Source organism: Atractosteus spatula, chromosome 8 (assembly GCF_055471065.1).
Source record: "Atractosteus spatula isolate fAtrSpa1 chromosome 8, fAtrSpa1.hap1, whole genome shotgun sequence".
Classification (NCBI taxonomy): domain Eukaryota; kingdom Metazoa; phylum Chordata; class Actinopteri; order Semionotiformes; family Lepisosteidae; genus Atractosteus; species Atractosteus spatula.
Window position 1 is genome coordinate 11,066,140 of NC_142713.1, and position 21,797 is coordinate 11,087,936.

The following is a 21,797-nucleotide window of genomic DNA, read 5'->3' on the forward strand; positions in this document are numbered from 1 at the left end:
TTTGGTGTTTTCCTGCATGTCAGCTATGTCAAGATTACCCAATACTGATGGAGTGTGATTTTAAACATGGGTTATGATATCGATGTCTTCTGTTGTAAACAATTGTGTGGAATATTAAGTAACATATTCAGTCTTATAATTCATCTTTATCACTTTATTAGCCATATACAATTTCTTGTATTAGAAATGTGTCTTTTTCACATACCCCAACTTGTTCATGAGACAGACAGAGCAACAGAGAGAATCTTGGGGTCAGAGCGCAGGGTCAGCCATTGTACAGCGCCCCTGGAGCAGTTGGGGTTAAAGACCTTGCTCAGGGGCCCAAGGGAGTAGGATTCCTCTGCCGGCTGCAGGATTTGAACCGGCAACCTTCCAGCCATAGGCGCAGATCCTTAGCCACACTCACCACCCCGCCCGTTAGTCCTCCATCAATAGGAGGCAATGATGCCACTGTAATCCTCATTATTTGAGTGACAACATATGACCTTTCAATTTATTATTCAGTTAATCATACCTTATTTTCTGTGAAGAAATTAGGTTGAGAAGTACTTCACTTTAAAATAATTCTGAAAGGAGAAACCCAAGTTAGAACCAAGTTAGAATACTTGGCACCATACAATGTCTTACTGCTACATACCTAACTGATGTGTAATACAGTGTCCTTAGACACCACTTTTTTCATTCAAGCTTTCCCATATGTCTCTATCTCTATGCTTTACTATGCTTTTGCTGTAATTTCACTTGGCTTTATTTTAATTTCAAACTATTTTACAAATATGTAAATTCAATTGGATTTAATGTTTTTGGTTATTTAATGATTACTGTATTTAATTTGTATTGTTGGAAACCCAAGTTTCTTTATAAAGTGCTTTAAGATATTTTATGTGACAGGCACAATAAGTAAACACATTTAGTACCCAAGAGCTCAATTAAAAAAAAAACCAAATCAGCAAGTTTCCACAAACCTTCCACAGGTCTCTTTACAGTATTCCCTGTTATTCAAATGCGTTGACAACATCTGAGAGAGTTCGGTACTTGATAAGGTAATAAGGGTAACACTGACAGCTATCAAAGACAACGAAAATTGATGGGTCTTTCTCACGATTCACACAGGTGTCGTATATGTCACTTCCTGCAGCTGAGGGACAAAGAGGTGGAGGCCGGTAGTAGCTTTGGTTTCCAATGATGGTTTTCCCCACAAGGACTTTGGCCAGGAACATGTACTGGAATCCCTCTGAAGTGGCTGGGGCATACTTGTCAGAGTAGCTGGCATCCTTTGCAAAGTAGCTCCCTCTGCCATAAGCAATGCCATTCTTCCCTGCCACTCGGGGGTCAAAGTTCATCTTGCAAATGATGTCCACTGATTCTTCTGTGGTCCCATGGAATAAATGGCGCTCAATTGTTATACCATGGGAGTGCTTCGCAGACATAAAGTCCTTTTGTCTAAAATGTAAAAGAAATAGTTATGTTTCTCTAAACAGGACAGCCTGTGATTTCATCACCTATTTCCAAGCATAAAATGTCCAAAAGATAAGATGGGAATTAATAGACTATCGATGAATCTGTTGTAACACTGGTTCTATTAGTGATGGTATGGATACTTGAATTTAATGCTTACTACAAATCTCATGAATTTGACTGCTGTTTTCTTGTAAACTCCATGTGCCCATGTGTAGTCTTTTGACAAGTTCTACATAATGAACTAATAGAAGGGCAGAATGCAGGATAGTGAAGCTGTGAAGCTCCATATTATCAGTAAGGCATTTATTTTTTACAAAAACTATAACTCTGTTGTACTCTAGATCTCCATAAATAACCTCTGTTGTATTCTGATATTTAATCTTTAAAGTGTAAAATCCAGAGGTTTCCAAAATGTAACATAGTGGAAACTTTATTTCGTTGAAAAACTTTAGTTAAGGCTTTAGTTAAATGTAAAGGGGAGACTCAGAGACTATTGCTTCTGCAGTTGTACAGTATATAGACCATCTGAGTATACTCCTATTGTTTCCTTATTTCATGTACAGACATGTGGATAAGATTTAAATATGCTGCCTTCATCATTGACATTAGGAAGTGATTTCATCATGTATTAGACATTTCCATCTGTGTTGCTTATATTTGATGAGTGCTTTTTCTCTTTTATATATAGAAGTTAGTTTTGGAATAGATAGGACAGATAGAGCAGGAACCCTTATCTGTGGCTCAATCGCTTTTATAAATACTGTTATCCAGTCATAGCAAAGATAAATGTATGCATGAAATACACAAACTAGTACATTACAGTATGAAACTTAATAAATATGTTTGAACACCACCTTTTGTTTTGAAATAAATACTCTGCCCTTAAAGGTGCTTGTATTTTTATGTATCTTATCCTGAAGAACATTGTAAAGTTACTTTCCTTAGTGATTCCATGTAATTCCAGACTTTCTGACTATATTGAAATATGGACTGTGTGGAAGTCATTGAACTAATGTTGAATCTCCAGTTTGTTCTTCATTAGCCAAGATTTCTTTGTGGTTTAGAATCAGATCTAGAATCTACCTGGTTTTTCCTGGTGAGGGTACATTTTACTATTTAAATAAAGTTGAACACCATTAGCACATCTCAACCTCTACGTTTTTATAGGAACGTCACTGGCTTTAAACATTGGGTCTACACAAATGTTTTTTTTATTTCTCTTTTTTGTGAAATATATTTTCTTCTGTTAAAGCCAACAATCTTGAATTTGATCTCACCTGGTTTTTTCCCCCAGTGATATACTTTACGTTCCAGTATATATTTAATGAAGACTTCACTTAAGGACTTCATTGCTAATTTTTTACATACAGAGCATTCACTTTTGGTAAATAAAACAAGTTCAAATACCAGAATTGGACACAAGTTTCTTATGGAAGTCTTCTTAGACATGAATCATAATGGTTGGAAATCTTCAAAACACCATGTTATATATTTTAGCATTTTATCTTACAATTACCCTTCATAAATGTGTAATTATTGTTATCATAAACAATATGGAAACATGACCAGGAGTCAAATAACAAAATAAAACAACAGTAAGGTAAACAAATATAAACATAGTAAATAAGGAGTTAACTATTTCTATCAGGCAAGTTGTCTAAGGTGAGGTTTGTGCAATTGAGTCATCAATTCTGGGAAGATCCTGCCTTGGAACATTGGAAAGTAGTATTTTTTCAGATGTTTATTGGTAAAGTCAGTAAGTGAAATCCTGCAATAGAATCAGAAACACTTTTCAGTGTTACTAGTGAGTTTTTTTAGTTATCTGAATGTACACTTTTGTTGCCAGTTGTATGGAAATCCATTGCTGCCAAGACTTACTACTGTACTGTATTAGCATACTGGAGTTCGATGACAGAAGTCTTGGTAATTCTAATTCTGAACTGGAGTAGTGGAGGATTAATTCAACAACTCAATTCACTACGCAGCTGCACTCCAACTTGGTTTGAGTGCAATGAAGTACAGAAATAACTAAAATAGAATTGAGGTAATGACACAAAATTGTTTGACTACTGTCCAGAACACAAAGCACTGTGTAATGGACCCATTTTTCATGTTCACCATGTTTTTCATATTTATGTATAATATGATGAAGCAGGCAAAAATTGCTTAAGTTGTAGAATTGTGGAGAACAGCTTTACTTCAGGAGGATTTTACAGCATTCTGTGCAAATCTCAGAGTCTTTGACAAGTCGTAAAAGGCAGAGCATTGCTATTTCAGCTGTGCCACTTGAGGTCTGAACCCCACACTTGGATTCTGTAAGAAGCTCTCCAGCAAAAGGAATGAGACAGTTTCCAAGATTCTTGTTATGGTCTTGCCTGCAATGGGCCCTCTGATTAACACAGTTAGATTTCTCCTTTTCTTTTAGATTGTCACATTCATGGCATTTTAAAAAAATCATTCTGGGTTAACTCTTTAGTCCAGATCTGATGTGTTCAGAGAGTGTAAAAATTATTTCCTCTCCACTGTGCTTACAAAGTGTCACGTACTGTAAGTCCAACAGGACCAACCGTGGAATGGCAGGAGAGCGAGAAAGACCCTATGCGTAGCGGCGAGACAGGGGTTAGCCCGGGCTAAGCTGTTCAGGAGAAGCCGTATAGAAACCTATATCCTCAGGCCAAGGACAGGAGTGACCTGGTGCTAGGCGGGTCTCAGGGCAACTGAACAACAATGCTGAGCAAGTAGCAGAGCAGAAGCAGGAAATAAATAGGCTACACAACAAGACACACCAGAAAGACATGAATAATCACAGGGAACTAGGAACAGACGGAACGTAGAGCGCCCTCTAGGTGTAATGAGCGTGACAGTACCCCCCTTCACGGGCAGCTCCTGACGCCCAAAAAAGAGCTGCACAGCACTGGGGAGGAGGAAAAACCTCATTTAACTGAAAGGAAACCTCCGGGAGTCCACGGCTGAGAGCTACCCTCTCCTCCGGGGTATAAACCTTTATTGAGTAGAGGAAGGGGGGGCCGAAACTGAGTTCCAGAGGAGCAAAACAAAAAACCAGACCGAACAAACAAACAAAAATCACAAACAAAATTAAACCCTGACGGAACAGGGGAACAATAAACACATAAGGGCATGGGAGCCCGGAGCCCGGAGCCAGGGAGACCAGGGGGCGTGGGAGCCCAGAACACGGAAGCAGCAGGGGGCGTGGGAGCCCGGAACAGTGACAGCAGCAGAGGGCGTGGGAGCCCAGGACAGCGAGAGTAGGAGAGGGTGTGGGAACCCGGGACAAAGGCAAAATACGCAACGAGTATAAACCCTGATGGAACAGGGAAAACAAACAACACGTAAAAGAAATAACCCACAACAGATAGAGAAGAGCAGGGAGCATGGAAGCCTAGAACCAGGCATAAAGAAAAAAAATTGCAAAAGCCAGGAAACAAAAAAGAAAAAAAAACACTTGCGGGGTGTAAAGTAGGCTCAGCATTCTGTCACGTAAGTCCGACAGGACCAACCGTGGAATGGCAGGAGAGCGATAAAGACCCTATGCGTAGCAGCGAGACGGGGGTTAGCCCGGGCTCAGCTGTTCAGGAGAAGCCGTATAGAAACCTATACCCTCAGGCCAAGGACAGGAGTGACCTGGTGCTAGGCGGGTCTCAGGGCAACTGAACAACAATGCTGAGCAAGTAGCAGAGCAGAAGCAGGAAATAAATAGGCTACACAACAAGACACACCAGAAAGACATGAATAATCACAGGGAACTGAGCGTGACACAAAGTTTAGCAGTAAGTCTGTTATCTCTTGCTATTTTGTTGTTCTCCATTACATATCCGTAGAATTCTAAGGTTGTCTCTGATTCTGTGTTGTGGGGTGGAATTAAATATTCTGCTCTTAACTGACTGGAACCATCTCCTTCAAATAGGCATTGACCGCAGCCATTTCCTAGATCAGCTCTCCCCTTTCCTTAAGTCTTAAAAGGTCTTTAAGTCATAAACAGTGGCAGTGAAGAAACCATTGATATTACTAATGTCTGCAAGATGTTAAATTGCCTTGTTTGTGTGACACCCGTTCTTCATTTCAAGTGAAATGCCTTGTCATAACAGTTCACCTTTGAACTTCTGACTTGTCAGTAGGCCAGCTTCTTTTGCTTGGAATTTGGTCAGTCTGTCATGCACAGAAACCCTAGTGCTTGTGACCAATACAGTCATTGGATATCTAGTCATTTTGTAAAAACAGTCCTGTTGTTCACGGGCATAGGTGATATTTGTCTTGAGATCTCCCAAAAGAGCTTTTATCTAGTGTATTCTTGGAAGTGTTCTCTTTTGGTTGGATCTTTTAATGCTTCAATGTTGCTTTTTTGTGGATATACTGTAGCTTCTTCTGCTATGATGATGTTTGGAAGCCAGTTTGATAGATTGATGGCATGACTAACATCCCAATAAAAACCACAAATTATTTTCTGTAGAGGTATTATAAACATGGTGAATGTAAGCAATAATGACGATTTTGTTACGTAATTACGCAATTTAGTTTATGAGCTGTAATCTGATTTAGTTAATTTACATAAGAATACTACATGTGGTCCATTACTTAGTTCTCATAATAAATGCAATTTGTCAATGGCAGAAAATATGTAAATACAGCATAATAGTAAATACGGTACTTAAAAAACTTTTAAGGGTAGATTAGCTGCCATGACCTAAAAAAGAGTAGCATGTCTTGTTAGCATCTTTTCATACATTCAGATTGATGTTTGCAACATGTGTTGAATTCCTTGCACTGTGGGAGAAAGATGGCAGAGAAGTGTGATCAGCAAGGTGTGTGAAGGTATAGTTACACATAAGGAAATTGGCTATCTAACCATTATATGGCTGTGGACCCAAACCACCCAATAAATACAGACAAATTGACTGCCCGAAAAAATATAGACACTACAAGTCTCCAAATAGGCTTAATAACGCACAGCTTGTAGTTTGCATTTTAAAGTGAGCACACTAAACTTTGAGAACCTGGTCCACTCCTTTTCTGCCTGTACTGTATATGCAAATGGTCAAAAGCATTAATAAAATCACCAGACTGAAATGGGTTTCCTCTTTGGTTCTGTTTTTTTCAAAAATAAAAAAAATAAATGAAGGTTATTGCCTTTATCTTTACATTGCTTGCACTGCAATAACAAACAGGAGAGACAATCAAACTCTAAAGGGCAATGGTTTGCAAATAGAATACACATTTTTTTTATTTCATTTCATGTTTTATTACTGCATTCTTAAAATTGTCTAAATGCCTTCAAAATGTTAATATGAGTGTATGTAAGTTGTTATTTTCTAGGTTTTAACTAGATGTAAACTAAACCAAATGTACATCCTAAGGAGAAAAAGTGCTGTCTCTTAATATTCTGTTCTTAAGCAATATGGTGTGTTGATGCCTTGCAATAGCAATTTGATTTTAATACTGTGACTTGATGCTTTCCATAGAACTTTCACAGCATTTGTACTGGATTTTCCTAAATATTTAACCAGGGACTGAATGTTTCCTTTGAAATCCCTGGTTTTTCATTTGTACTGTAGCACACAAGATTGAATGAGCAACTCTTGCAGCAATCTTCATACCTTCATTGCCCTAATTTTGGACATTAAGGGTCTTCTGTTCTTACCTTCTGTATTTGTCCCACTGGAAGATATTCTGGATTTGCTGGATGCTCACAATCTCCAACTCCATCTCAGACAAAGTGGCGTGGAAAAGCTCATAAATGGAATAAAATGCTTGTTCCCAGGGGGGCACATCCACTTTCTTGAACTCGTCCTGGGCCAGTGGCATTGTCCACACAGGGGGATACCAACTTCTAAATTCTGACAGTGGATCAAAGTTGTACTTCTGGGGAACCATATCACTTTGAAATTGCAATTCATTTAAGATAACAGTCCTAGAGAGAATGAAAGAAGACCATCAAATATTCATTTGGAACTAAAACCATTTTAAAGCTCTTCAGAGTGGTGAATGTTATAAACCACCCTAATTTTGGCACTAGACATGATATGATCACACCCAGAAATCAGATCTAATTTGTTTATCCCAGAAGGTGAATTTCAAGACTGAGGACTTTCTTAATATGTCACAATCTCGTGAATTACATTAATCATATATCACAATGGGTGCAGTACAAGATCCCAAAAAAGCTGTTAAAAATTAAGAAAAATATTTTTTCTTAAAAAATGTTATGCTCTTGGTCAATTACGTGCTTACCTTTTGTATTTTGCAATACATTAGAACTAACTCTAGAGCTTAAGTAACATCTTTGTAAAAATATCTTTAGCTGTTTTTAAATATGCAAACAACATGAGTGAGCTGAAAGTATACTGTATGCAGATCATCTGAAAAAAAGAATGAAAAAAACAAATGGTAAGACAAAAAGCACAGAGAACTGAAACCTTACTTCAAGTGAGGCTTCAGGGAATGAGGAGAACGGAAGGTGGGTCGTCGTCGTATTTTCCGCACAAATCCCGTTTTGAGGTTTGTCTGCATTAAGCTATTGAAGTCCACCTCATACTTCTGTTTCCTGATTGTGACTGTGCATTTGTTTTCTCCAGCCTCCATTTTGGCTAGCAAAATCTTTAAAACACACTGCAAAAAACACAACCCCAGGGAAATTGCTCTTAACAACAAAATAGAGCTTCTTGTTGTCATATATACAGTACATATTCTTACCATTTTTGTTGTTGTTCAGCACCAGGAATGGGGGGAGAAGTAACATGTTAAAGAGTGTGGTTTTGGGAAACCACTGTTATTTAAAATCAAATAATGCACAGAACAGCATTTAAAGAGACAATCAAGATGGATTAAGAAAATTAAGGCTTGTTTAACTGACTTGTTAGAATTCTTCAAACAAACAAAAGAGAGTGTAGATAAAATTAAACCATTCAATATAATATATCTAGACTTCCAAAAAGCTTCAGAGACAGTAGGTCTCAAAAGGTTGATTAATTAAAAGCCAAACAGGAAACAGCACATCATCATAAAGGGTACAGCTTCTAATTGGGCAGATATGAACAGTGGTTTACTACAGAGATCCATTTTGAACCTGTTACTCTTTCTGAGTAATGGAAAGCCCTCAACCCAATGACGTGGGAAAGTAATAGAAAACCAAACAGAATGCTTGGGGAAAATCTGAAATTTAATTAGCGGGACGTTACACTTTAATAATAATAATAATAATGGCTTACACTTATATAGTGCTTTTTTGGGTACTCCACTCAAAGCACTTTACAGGTGTTACGACCACAAGTGTCTAGGGCAAAAGGGGTGTAACATTTAGAATGGTTTTTGGATGCTTGTGGGTTCTGGTGAGGGACTTAGGAAGTGTTACAACAAGGGTTGGTGCAAAAGTGATTATTTTAAGGTGAATAAGTGACTGGTACGAAATAAGACACAATAACAAACAGGGGCAGGGAACTAGAGCGATGCCAAAGGAAAGAAAATAACAAACAAAATGGAGCTGGCTAAGAAAGTGAGAGAAAGCTGACCTAACTACAAAACAAAACCCGAAACACACGGTCTTCGGCGTCTTCAAACGCCCTAGCTAACCTTCACTGACTACCCAAAACCATACAAGACAAATGGCACTCATCCGTACTAACTAGTGTTACTAATATAAAAATCAACTAAGTGTGTAGAATGTACCCAACAACCTAAACTAACCCTTAACACAAAAGTTCACACAAATACACAAGTGAACTACGAATAAAAATAAGGTAAAACTAGATTAGACATAAGTAACAGGGTACAAAAGAACACAGAGGTTGAACATATAACATACAACAAGTTTGGGCAAGGCAATGGCGAAACAAGGATAAACACAAACAAACAAACCAAAGCACAAAGAGACGAACACAAACCAACAAAACAAAAAGCCAAAGCTATACGAAAAGACACACACACGAAGTGAAACGAAACCAAAGCAAAAACCAAATGCGAAACGAAACCTAAGCTGAGCCGAGCGGGACTGAAGTCAAACGAAAGGCCCCTTCCTTCTGAAAACCTCCAACTAATACACCAAATAATCTGCACTCTGACTGGCCGAGAGTCAATTGAAGACGATGTCACACAGAAACAATGATGCAATGATGGACCAATGGGGGAGGGAGAACATTCAAGGTCAGGAAGTGCGGAAAAGCAACAAAACACACATGGACCACACACTGGGACATGACAACAGGTAATGGGGGCTCCCCTCCACCACCACCAATGTGCAGCATCAACCTGGATTATGCGACGGCAGCCATAGTGCTCCAGTAAACTCACCACACATCAGCTATCAGTGGGGAGGAGAGCAGAGTGATGAAGCCAGTTCATAGAGGGGGATTATTAGGAGGCCATGATTGGTAAAGGCCAATAGAAAATTTGGCAAGGACACTGGGGTAACACCCCTAATCTTTTCAAGAAACGCCCCGGGATTTTTAATGACTGCAGAGAGTCAGGACCTCAGTTTTACATCTCATCCGAAGGTCAGCGCCTTTTTACAGTATAGTGTCCCCGTCACTATACGGGGGCATTAGGACCCACACAGACCTCAGGGTGAGCGCCCCCTGCTGGCCCCACTAACACCTCTTCCAGCAGCAACCTTAGTTTTTCCCAGGAGGTCTCCCATCCAGGCTCATACAATACAGGCTTAGTTTCAGTGGGTTGCCAGTTGTGAGTTGCAGGGTGATATGGCTGGTGGCTACAAAAAACTTTAAACTTTACAATGCCCAAGTAATATCTCACATAGAATTTTGATCACTATACCATAAAACTCGAGAACAAAGGAGATTGAAAGGGGATTTGATTCAAATACAGAACATACAACACTAAGGGGTATTGATGGGTTGAACCAGGAAACTAAAGAACAAACAGTTTTTACTTCTGTTACAGGTAACATCTTGGGAATACAGATGCAGCCATTCAAAACAAGCGGGCGATACCGCATTATTTTCCAGTGCGCTTGACGCAGTATACCCCAAGTTACGGTATTAATACCGTATATTCTCGCATAGTGCCGCATGAAACCGCATGATACCGCAAATAAAATAATAGTATCCTGAATTTCCGCAAGGTGGAGCTAATAAAGCTCAACCTCTCATGTTTGAGCTGTCGCCATCAAAGTCTTTACCGAAGATATTACTAATAGTATTTACAGTATAATGAATGACCTTGGACAAGCTGTAAACTCAAAGTGTTGCCCTGGTCCACATTCTTTTTTTCATTCACTTTTGTAAAAGTAACACCACAGCATTTCGTTGATCCAATCACGCATTTGTTTCCAATCATGCAAAGTACAGTAATTTTTGAGAATCTCCGATTCACCATGCCTTTCACATGCTCATAGAAGATATTGATTTAAGAACATGTATACTGTACTGTATACAGTATGTATATGTATATTTAATGTCTTTACTGTGCCCGTTTAAGTATTGAATATTTATATGGAATTTTACCATAACGTGTGTGAAATCCATAAACGATATTAGTTTTGGAACATAAACATACAGTATGTAAACTGTATATGGCTGGTCTCGGTACTTTAAAGAAAAAATACACACCAGTATTCCATTTCTCCCTAAACATTTTAAGCATTGCAGTCTTTAACTCACGTGAAATAACGTGTATAAAAAGTGGTAGTTTTAAGCTTTTCTGCGAATACGCTCGATACCTGAGTCAACAAGCATACTTTTAGAATTTGATTAATAGGGAATATAATGTGGAATCGCGTATCTAAAGAAATTAATAAAGATATAATTTGGTTTCTGTCAAAGCGTAATGAAACCTATAACTTGATTCTTATGGACGCCCAGTCCCGCCAGGGATTAAAAAAAAAACATGGAATCGCGTATCTAAGGAAATAGCAGTATAACTATGTTCATGCACAAACAATAGCATGTTACATTATTAATTTGGGTGTCTCCTCTTGCCAGAAAGCGCTAAATTGCATTTTGAGTAATAAGCTGATACTGTTTAGACTTTTAATTATTTTAAACTGTATTACAGCAGCACAATGTGCTTTTTCACGAAACCTAGAGTAACGAAATGTCTTGCGTTGTACAGCTTTTCAGCTAAATATATTTATCGCTTACACCTGAAACTTTAGGTGCCCGACAAAAACCGGTTGAACAGCTCTGTTGGAGGTTTGCAGATCATATCAGATTCCCTTCCCCCCACAGAAAGACAGACTTATTAGTCGCTATTCACTGCGCGGCGAGCAGCTCCAATTTCAGGCGTAAGCGATAGATCCCAGTTTAGCCGATCTTGTTACAGCATGTTACAGTTTACTCTTATTAACCAAATTAATTTTAAGTGCTTAATGCCATTTTTTGACCACGCACGAATATTCTTATGTCCATATCTTCGCAAGGGAATCAGTGCGAATTGTAATACTAATTAAATGACCGCGGGCACTTTCCACCCCCTCTGACAGCAGGAACATAACCCATTCTCAGCTCAGCAGCTCATTACAATATAGGGTGTTCGAATCTTTTGCTGCCTTTTGCTGCCTCACAAAGCTTTAGAGAACTTAACATTTCTATTATCAACAAATTGTAAATACGACGTTTACATTGGCATTACTAATTTTTCACTTGAGTGTATGGAGGATTGTCAGCTGTCATTGAGAGCAGTTAATTAAATGTATTTTTTGATTCACAATCAGACAAATGCAACATAAATTGTTATTTTTGTCTTCTAAGTATATTAATAAACTTTCAGCATAGCTTTCTCCCCATTTAGATTTATTTTTCTTGGGATTTTGGGATCAAACGTGGAAAGATTAGATTGTAATCGTTTTTATTTTTTAAATACATTTTAGAAAAGTGTAATCTATACTAAAAAGCTGTACTTATTTAATACCACTTGATACTTATATTAATGGAGTTTAGTTGATACTGTTTAAACTTTTAATTATTTTAAATTGTATTACAGCATTGTACACATGCTTAAAAGAGGAGAAAACGCAAGCCTTCTTCAGGTGTGAGGGTCTTCTGCTCAGAATGAAACGCTAAAATGTAATGTAAATGTAAATGTAAAGGCTCTGAATGGGTTCAATTATGATTTGGGCTTGATTAAGGTGGCTGCCTTTCATCCAAAATCCTGCTTGAATCCTTCTAAACTAAAAATTAGACACGAGAAGGGGCTCTGGTGAAATTTCTCTTTTTTTTAATTTCTCTTTTTTTCTTGGAAAAATATCTTACCCGCTGCAATCCGGGCACAGAAGGATTAAAAGAAGCCAGACAGGCAGGGGGAAGAGTGAGTTCTAAATAAAGAGGCATCCAGGTAACAGTGAAGGTAACAGCCGCAGACGTGGCCTACTTAGCCCGCCAGGGTTACCCTACTCTCCCGGAGGAGACCCACTGGGAGATAGCGCTCCAGGCGTTCCTCTGGGCCCTGGCGCCGACTGAGGTGCAGTGCCACGTGATGCTGGCCGCGCCGATCCTCTTGGAGCAGGCCCTGGCTCTGGCTGAACAGGCTGATGCCGTATTCGAGGAGACCGGTAGGGCACCAATGGAGGGGCGCACGGGGAATCAGATGGGGAGGAGGAGACACCCAGCGCGGCGATGCTGGGGGAGCGACGACGGCTGGTCATCTGCCACCGCTGTGGGGAGAGGGGACACATCGCACGGGAGTACCAGGCGCTGGAGCCCCAGGGACTCTGAAGGCCGTCGGGAAACGGGAGCGGGGTGGCCTAAAGAGGGGAAGGCCGCCTTTGAGCGACGCTACCCCCACTCCGGAAAGCCAGAAGGAGCGCTTCACCCCGCCTGCTGCCGTGGGAAGGGTTGGCCACAGTCGGGGCTTATTTCTTCCCTCCCTCATCGAGGGCAGACCCTGCCAGGCCCTCGTCGACACCGGTTCGACCATCACCCTGCTGCGGCCTGGTATCCTGCCGGGCACCAAGGCAGCCGGACCCCCAGGGCGCTCACCGTTGATGATTTAAAGCAATTGATTTAAAGACGATCTGTCAAAGCGCAATGAAACCTATTACTCGATTCTTATGGACTCCCGGTCCCGCCAGGGATTAAAAAATAACATGGAATCGCGTATCTAAAGAAATAACAGTATACAGTAACTATGTTCATGCACAAACAGTAGCATGTTACATTATTAATTTGGGGGTCTTCTCTTGCCAGAAAGCGCTAAATTGCATTTTGAGTGCGGTTTTGGACTTTTTTTTTAAATTACAACCCATAAATAAGCTGATACTGTTTAGACGTTTTTTTAAACTATTACAGCAGCACAATGTGCTTTTTCACAAAACCTCCTAGAGTAACGAAATGTCTTGCGTTGTACAGCTTTTCAGCTAAATACTGTATATTTATCGCTTACGCCTGACATAAGAGGTGCCCGATAAAAAACGGTTGAACAGATCTGTTGGAAGTTTCGTGAAAAAGGAGGTTTCGTGAAAAAGCTACAGGAGTGCCAATCGTAATCGTTTTTATTTTTAATCGTTCAATGCAGATGTCGTGTGGCATGTTCCATAAGAGTACAGTAATTAAAAACCATTAATACTTTCGTTGGAGTTTAAATAAAGTTGATGTTTTATCTAGGGGCTGCTCACCTGCGTCTGAATAGCGACTTCTAAACTGTGAAAACATGTGTGTCTTTCCATAGGGGGAAGGGAATCTGATCTGCAAGGCCCTTTGGCTACAAAAGTAAAAAGAAGGCGCTCTCTCTCTCTTTTAATTATTACATCCAATAATCAAAAATGACACAATAAACATAATAACCATAATAACAACCAACCAACAAAAACAACCATATAAACATAATACCAACCAAAAACATAGATAACAACCACAATACAAAATCAAATATATCAAACCATTAAAGCAAAACCGTCCTCCAATTATCAACAAATCTCAATATCTTGTACGAATTATTCGAAATACAAACCAAAAACAGCCCGCAAACTCTCTCAAATTCTTCAATTATCATAATCCCCTTATGCAAAACCAAACCATCCTCCCATCCCAGTTTATCCTCTTTATCATAAACAAAATCCATCTCAATTTTCAACATAAAGTATTACACAAAATCAATACCTCAACACTCCATACTCAACAACGATAATTCACAAACAGCCAGAACATGTAACTCCACATTCCCAATTAGACCTCATTTCCATAGCCCCGCCCCTTATGCAAAACTAACATCCCTCCCCTGTTCTAGTCAATTAAGCTTCCCCCTCTTTCACTTCTTTTTCCTCACCTTCAACCTTATCGCTCCCCCTTCACTGTCACCATCTGATTAAGAATGAATAAAAGCACTGTATTTTTGTCTGGGTGCTGACAAAGTAAGCACTCTCTCTCTCCACTGGCGTTTGTAATCGTTTTTATTTTTAAATAAATTTTAGCAAAGTCATGTATTTTAAAAATCTTAAGATTTCTATATTTATGTCTTTATTTAGTGGTTTCATTAGTGACAAAGGCTAAACTTTCTTGGAAAAATGTCTTTTATGTAAACCATGTTTGCTATTAATTCATTTAGGGCTAGAATATGTTCATTGTCTTCCAATGAAAGAAGGGTTCCTTTCGCCGTAGTCGGGTTGACATTAGAAGCTTGCCACGCCCGGACTGTTACACCAACGCATTAGCATGTTAAAGCGATTTCATTGAGGAGCCTAGCTTTCTTAACTAGTAAGTACTGTACTTACTGGGTTTTGGAGGGGGGGTGGTGTCTTTCGCTGGAAATCTCGCCCCCTTCTACTTTGAAAATACCTGTGAAACCGGTTTAATTCGTCACAGCCAGCACTCCCGCAGAGAGGGGGGTTGTACTTGCAGTGCATCGGTATAGATGGGAAAGCCAGAGCCAACCGCTACGCCGCCCCCATGTTATGCTCTTCCTTAATGTCTAAGCCGGAACACATCATCATATCTCATTTTGTATTTCTTTAAAAAAAAAAATTGTTTGCCCAGCCTAACAGTATTGTTGTTATTGTTTTTATCCTGTAAAGCGCTTTGAGGATCCACCTTTAAAGGCGGCATATACAATAAAGTTCATTATTATTACTATTGTTAATTTGCTGGACAGAGAGGTGAACATTATTACGCAGAAGACAAAGATAGCGATTTACGTTGCATTGTGCATTGTGCTGCTGTAATACAGTTTTAAATAATTAAAAGTCTAAACAGTATCAGCTTTATTTATGGGTTTTAAATAAAGGCGAGATTTAACGCGTTTTAAATCAATATAAATGTTTATATTGTAACGCATAGGTGACTATTCATTGTTATTAAAATGACTTAAATTTGATCATGTTGTGATATTTAGAAATATAAATTTGTTTGGTGCGAGTGAAGTTTTATTTAATCTCTGACCCAGGGAAACGTTTTATTTTTTCAAAGAAATGTTTGTTAAAAAAAAAAGTGATGGCTCCAGCTGGATTTGAACACCCAACGTGTGATAGGGGAGTCAGGAACCTAACCCACAGCACCACCGCCAGGGTCACATGAAGAGTGTTGAAAAAGCCCTACAAACATTATCAACAGACATCGTACAGCGTGTACAATTCTTGTGTTGCGGTACATGAATATAATTATATCGTTATTAATTTCTTTAGATACGCGATTCCATATTATATTACCTTTTAATCAAATTCTAAAAGTATGCTTGTTGACTCCGGTATCACGTTAGTTAAAGACTTCGATGCTTAAAATGTTTAGGGAGAAATGGAATACTGGTGTGTATGTTTTCTTTAAAGTACCGAGACCAGCCATATACTGTATGTTTATGTTCCAAAATTAATATCGTTTATGGCCTTCACACGCTTTACAGTATGCTCCTATTCTTTTTATGCTCAGCTACTAAGATTTCCCTTCAGTGGTAAAATTCCATATAAATATTCAAAACTAAAATGGGCACAGTAAAGACATTTAAATCTTTCTATGACCGACCAACGCACCACGAGTGCCCCTGTCGGTCAACCAATCACGTACCGTGGTATTTTGTGTCATCGCGCGTCACGATGCGTGAGGCCGTAGCGAATTACCTCCGCTACGTGTCTGTACCGCGCACTTTGAATGGCTGCATCTGTAAGTTACAGTTATAAGCCTGTTCTATAAGCTGTTCCCACATACAGTAGCATTGCTAATGCTGTTCATTCTGTTTGAAAATTAAAAGTTTTAAAACTGTGGGAATTGACAGTGTGACAGTTTAGCTTCACTATTGAACAGAGTTGCATGTTCAGACTGGGAGACTTTGGGGAAACGTTTACTGAAAGTTTCAGGACAATGCTAAGAATTATACAACTGCTAATACTGTCAACAACTATAATGATAAGTCAGTGATAATTATAGTGATGTTTGCATCTATAGCAGCAATTTTACATAAGACTTTCACTGTTCCCACAGGTCTAGGTTTTGACAGAATAACCACTGAGGAAGACAGCAAAAGATGTTTGATAGATCAACAACATTTTTAACGGAAACCTTCAACTTCAGGAGTCCAGAGCACTTGTTAGTACTTGTACAAGTTGTCCTTGTAATTTGTTAAAGTAATATTATAGTCTTTATTTTTCTCCTGATAGAATGCGGGTGGCATACATTTATTTATGTTTGAAACTGAAAATATTTCTTCAATTCCTGTTCTTTCTTTTTTATTTTTTAGGCAGTACTGTTTTCAGTAAGGCTATGAAGGTTTGTGATTTCATTTCTCCTATAGTATAATGCATTTACACTTACAGATGTTACCGATTACGTGTTAACAAAATAAAGGTTATACACTTACCTTTGTGTACTTTTCCCACTTAAAATCATTCCACCAGTAAATCTGCCAGTTTGTGGGGAAATGGGTGTTCCATTCTGGATTGGTTGTGTTTGAGAGTCTTCTCACTTTACCATAAACTTCTGAATTTTCTATCATCATCTTCTCAAAATCCAGGGTGAATGTGTGGCTCCTGAAGAATCAGAGCAAACAGTCAAGAAATGAAGCAACAGATACTATGTTTAACATTTTCCTTGCAACACAAAGTCCATGGATTATAAATTTCTTATTAGTATTAAATCCTATATATTTCTTCAGTACATGAACTTTCCCGGGTTTTATAATGAACAATGTTTTATTTATAAGCTAGCACACAATTAGTCTATTGTCTTAAGCATTAACCACTGATAAATTTAATTCACAAATTAAAAAAATAAAGCTGATTTACACACTCATACTATGCTAAACTCTGATCTTTTTCATGTTTGAGCTTTAGCACAAGGTTGTGAAGACAAAGTCAAAAAACTGGTAGGCAGGTGGAAATCTGTGGATTCCCAAACCTCCTCCATCCTGCTAACTCTCACAAATAGCACTCTTGACAAGTGATAATAGTGGAAAATACCATTTATTCTTAATCATTGTATTCTCACCAAATGTCTAATGTATGACTAGAGTTGTTGAAACATTGATACCTGTATTAGTGTCACCCAGCTGAACAACAGGTGGTTCTGTTGCATAGCACAATTTATACAAATATTTTCCCAATTTTGACCTAAAACATGTAAAATGTACGAGTACTGATTACTATAGAAAATGCACAAAACATGATCTCCCTAGCACAATAGAGAAAAAAAGCAAAATCTAGATTTGAACCGCAGCCATAAGGCCATAAAAAAACTTTTTTAAGCCTTAATAAAAACCTTGAGAAACCTCACTGAACCTACATTTGTATCAGTGTTGCCTGATCTTTGTCCTTGATGCAGTAGAGCTTCTCAAGCTTTATCTGTGCAGAATGGGACACGCTCACCCACTGATATGTGTCTTCTCGACGCAGCTGCCAGTGGTAGGGATAGGGTGTGTGGTGCTGGTTGCACTGAAAGCCAAGCCTACAGGTTCCAAGAAGAAACTTGTCACATATCTTTATGTTGTCATAAGGCTTGGTGTGAAAGGAAGCCTGTTGAATCCACTCAGCATTGCGAACAGGCTGGTAAAGGCCTGAAGCTAGATCTGTGTCCAGATCGTCTCCTGTGTGTGAATGGTTGCATTCTTGCTCGTCTTTGAGTTGTCCCTGAGATTGGAGGAGAGCCACTGTGCTGGAGTTCAAAGGAACAATGCAAATATCAATTTTGTATGGTGTGATGTTCCACTGTATTTCCACCTGGCAAGTGCGAACTGAGGCCCAGACAGGCAGGTCAGTGTTGATGTTCTGAGGTATCTGGAGAGACAGCTGAGTGGAAGTGAGAAAACTCCCAATGAACTGCCCAGGTGAGTCTGAGACCCCTTGAAAGTCATATTTCCTCTTCTTTGGGGGGACTTCACATTTGCTGGTCAGAAGTTCAGCCATCTTAGTCAAGGGGGGGTAGTCCAAAGGTTGCGTGGACTTGCAGCATGTTGTCCTCAAAGCAGAGGCAAGATTTCTTGTAGAAGTGTCAGACCTGGGGAATTCTTTGACTCAGGCCTTCCTTGTTGAATATGGAATTCCCCTTAGCTAAGAAAAAGAAAACAAGATAAAAGTCTGAATCATTTTTAATAATCCTTTATGTTATCCTTTACACTGAATGATCACAGTAATTTTAATTAATAGGAACATAATATTTATATTAATAGGTATATATAAATGATAGTGTCAGATAGGTACAGAAGTAGGATTAGATCAGCAGCTTTGGAACAATGTTTATTTCCGTTATCATATAACGGTTGTTGGGTATGGTGTTATTTTCTCTTTTGTGTTCACTTTCCTCTCCTTTCTAAACTTTTCTTGATGCCCTACTGCAAACAGTACAATGTGCAGCAATCTTCACTGAACTTCACTGACGAGATGCCTGTCAATTACCACACAGAAATGGGAGGTGTGAGGAGGTTCTAACAGAGGACTTCTAACAGAGGGACAGAAAGGACTGTCAGTCCGCATGTAGACATGGTCCACAATATCCCCAGGCTTGTTTATATTTGCTTCCCCTGTGATCAACCGGACACTTCTGGACAATCCTAGTAAACCCCAAACGGACGCTATGTGTGACATAACAGTTCTGTCCAGAAAGGGAAAATCCACTCGAGGTAGAGGGTTTGGAATCTGCCTCCTTTTCTCTGGAGGTCGATAATAAAAATATTGTTCTGGGACCGTCATGACGGTCTAGTATATTCTAGTAAAACAACCGAAGTACTTTTTTTTAATTCGGTATTGGCCTAAGGAAGCATGCCTGGACTGCTGGAGGATTGAAATTAACGTGTTATTTTTCATGCGCCTCTCATAGATACCTTCATTTTCTTTTGTTCCGGTTTTTTTGTTTTTAATTGCGAGCCATGTCAAATACAATACTTATTGTATTTGACAGTAATATGTAAAATAAAACTGTAATATGTAATCTACCTGTTTTGTGCACATCTGTGAGCCTTGGTGGCTAGGGGATCCGACAGCCTGTGCAGAGAACAGTCCTCGTAAAATTGCATTATCGGCTAGTTTTGCAGATACAGTAGTTTTTGTTTTATTCAGATGGTGTCTTTTCGTTTTGAGGTGCTTCACAATCTATTATAAATGTTGTATCCTATTCATAGCAAATGAACAATCCATGCTTGTAGTACGTTAGCAGAAAATTAACATCTTTTAAATTTAAAACCAGAAGCGGAAAACCAGAAGTAACGTTCTTCAAACGTCTAAACCGACAATCCTGCTCAGATGTTATAAAAAAATAAAATGAAACACGAAAGCCTGGAATGCAGAAGTCAGAACAACGGAGAAAGTGATATTTCCAAGCAATGTTTTGTATTCATATTCATGTCTTGAATTTATTCATTTCCGGTATAATGTTTAAAAATTCCTATTAGGAGTTCTAGCAATTGACAGTTATTTAAAAATAAAATGCATCTCATAAAATGAAGCTAAACTAATTTAATTCGTCCGTATTTCTGTTGTGAAATTCTTACCTGGACTCTTGAGCTCCGATAGCCTGTATTTTAACATCCTTGGTTACATTTGAGAATGTTCAATTTGACGTTAAGAATTTGTTTCACTTTCAGTTTTGTTATTATTCTGTGGCGCGTTTTTGTTTTCACTTACTGTATATAGATAGATTCGACCCCCCAGTTTTGGAAAAAGGATGTGGGCAAGCGTGAATAGTGTTTTTTTAGTCTCACTCACTCTTGCCATGTATTTACGTGGTAATAAAACGTGTACAGGTGAAACTACTTAAAAATCATGTTTCATTTTGCGTGAAAGAAAGCACTCTAATTACGGTAAGTGTCTGGATTTATACAGTATTTGGACTCAACATATAACGCTATAAATAAAAAAAACTGTGATTGTAACTATATGAATGATTATGTTAATAACATTTAGGCACCATGTGACCTTAGGGAGTTACTGTACGATGGGACAGTGAGTGTGAGGAATGTTGCTCCGTTGCATGTGTTCCTATAACGAGACGGCCCACTGTCTTCTGATCATTCTGAGTCACACTGTTTTGTTCGGAGTGACAGTGCCATTTCTTCTTCTGGCGAACCCAGTCGTGTAAGCGCTATAGTATTAATGTAAAAGTCATGAAATTTCCTTAAAAAACAAGGAAATTGAAACACCTGCAAATACAGTACAGCAGGACACAATCATCACAGCAACACACTGTTTGCCTAGACACCTGTCAGTTACTACAGTTGTAATTGATCACACACAGTCTCAAAAACATGGCTGGTAGCTTGTTCCAGACTCCCACAGCTCTTTGGGTAAAGATGTATCTCCTGCTCTCAGTTTTAAATACACTTCCACTCTGTTTCCACTGGTGTCTTCTGCTTTGTGTCTCTTCTGTTCATTTGGAGGAAATCTACTGGATTGACTTTGTTAAGGCCTTTGAGGATTTTGAATACTTGCATCAGGTCCCTTCATAGTCTTCTCTTTTCATGACTAAAAATGTTCAATTGGTTCAGCCTGACTTTGGAGGACCATCTTCAAGCTACGGAATAGATCTAATTGCTCTTTGTGTGATTGGTTCCTGCTCAGCAATATATTTTCTATAACATGGTCACCAGAATTGTACACAATACAATTTGTAGATAAGACAAAAGAGGTCATAATTGACTTCTTGAAGGCCCACACTGATCACTCCCCACTGCACATCAACGGGTCCCCTGTGGAAACAGCTAGAAGTACTAAGTTTCTTGGTGTGCATATCACCGATGACCTCACTTGGACCATCAACACCACCTCCCTAGCTAAAAAAGCACAACAACGTCTCCACTTCCTGTTGCAACTGAGAAGGGCAAACCTTTCCCCCCCATACTATCCACATTCTATAGAGGTACCATCGAGAGCATCTTAACAAACTGCATCATTGTTTGGTTTGGGAGTTGTAAGGTCTCAGACCGCAAGTCCCTGCAACGAATTATCAATACAGCAGGAAACA

The 21,797-nt window shown here is 38.9% G+C and overlaps 1 protein-coding gene across 1 annotated transcript; it reads right to left on the reverse strand.

Annotated features, from left to right (window-relative positions):
* Positions 1-139: 139 nt before the first annotated feature.
* Positions 140-20,397, reverse strand: LOC148829197 (protein mono-ADP-ribosyltransferase TIPARP-like). The gene is made up of 6 exons (XM_088923469.1): positions 20,329-20,397; positions 18,129-18,892; positions 17,209-17,377; positions 7,898-8,085; positions 7,118-7,387; positions 140-1,443 (listed from the first exon to the last, which is right to left on the reverse strand). Exons 2-6 carry the CDS (start codon positions 18,746-18,748, stop codon positions 996-998), a joined length of 1,695 nt encoding a protein of 564 aa, XP_088779595.1. The 5' UTR covers positions 18,749-18,892; positions 20,329-20,397; the 3' UTR covers positions 140-995.
* Between the last annotated feature and the right edge of the window lie 1,400 nt (positions 20,398-21,797).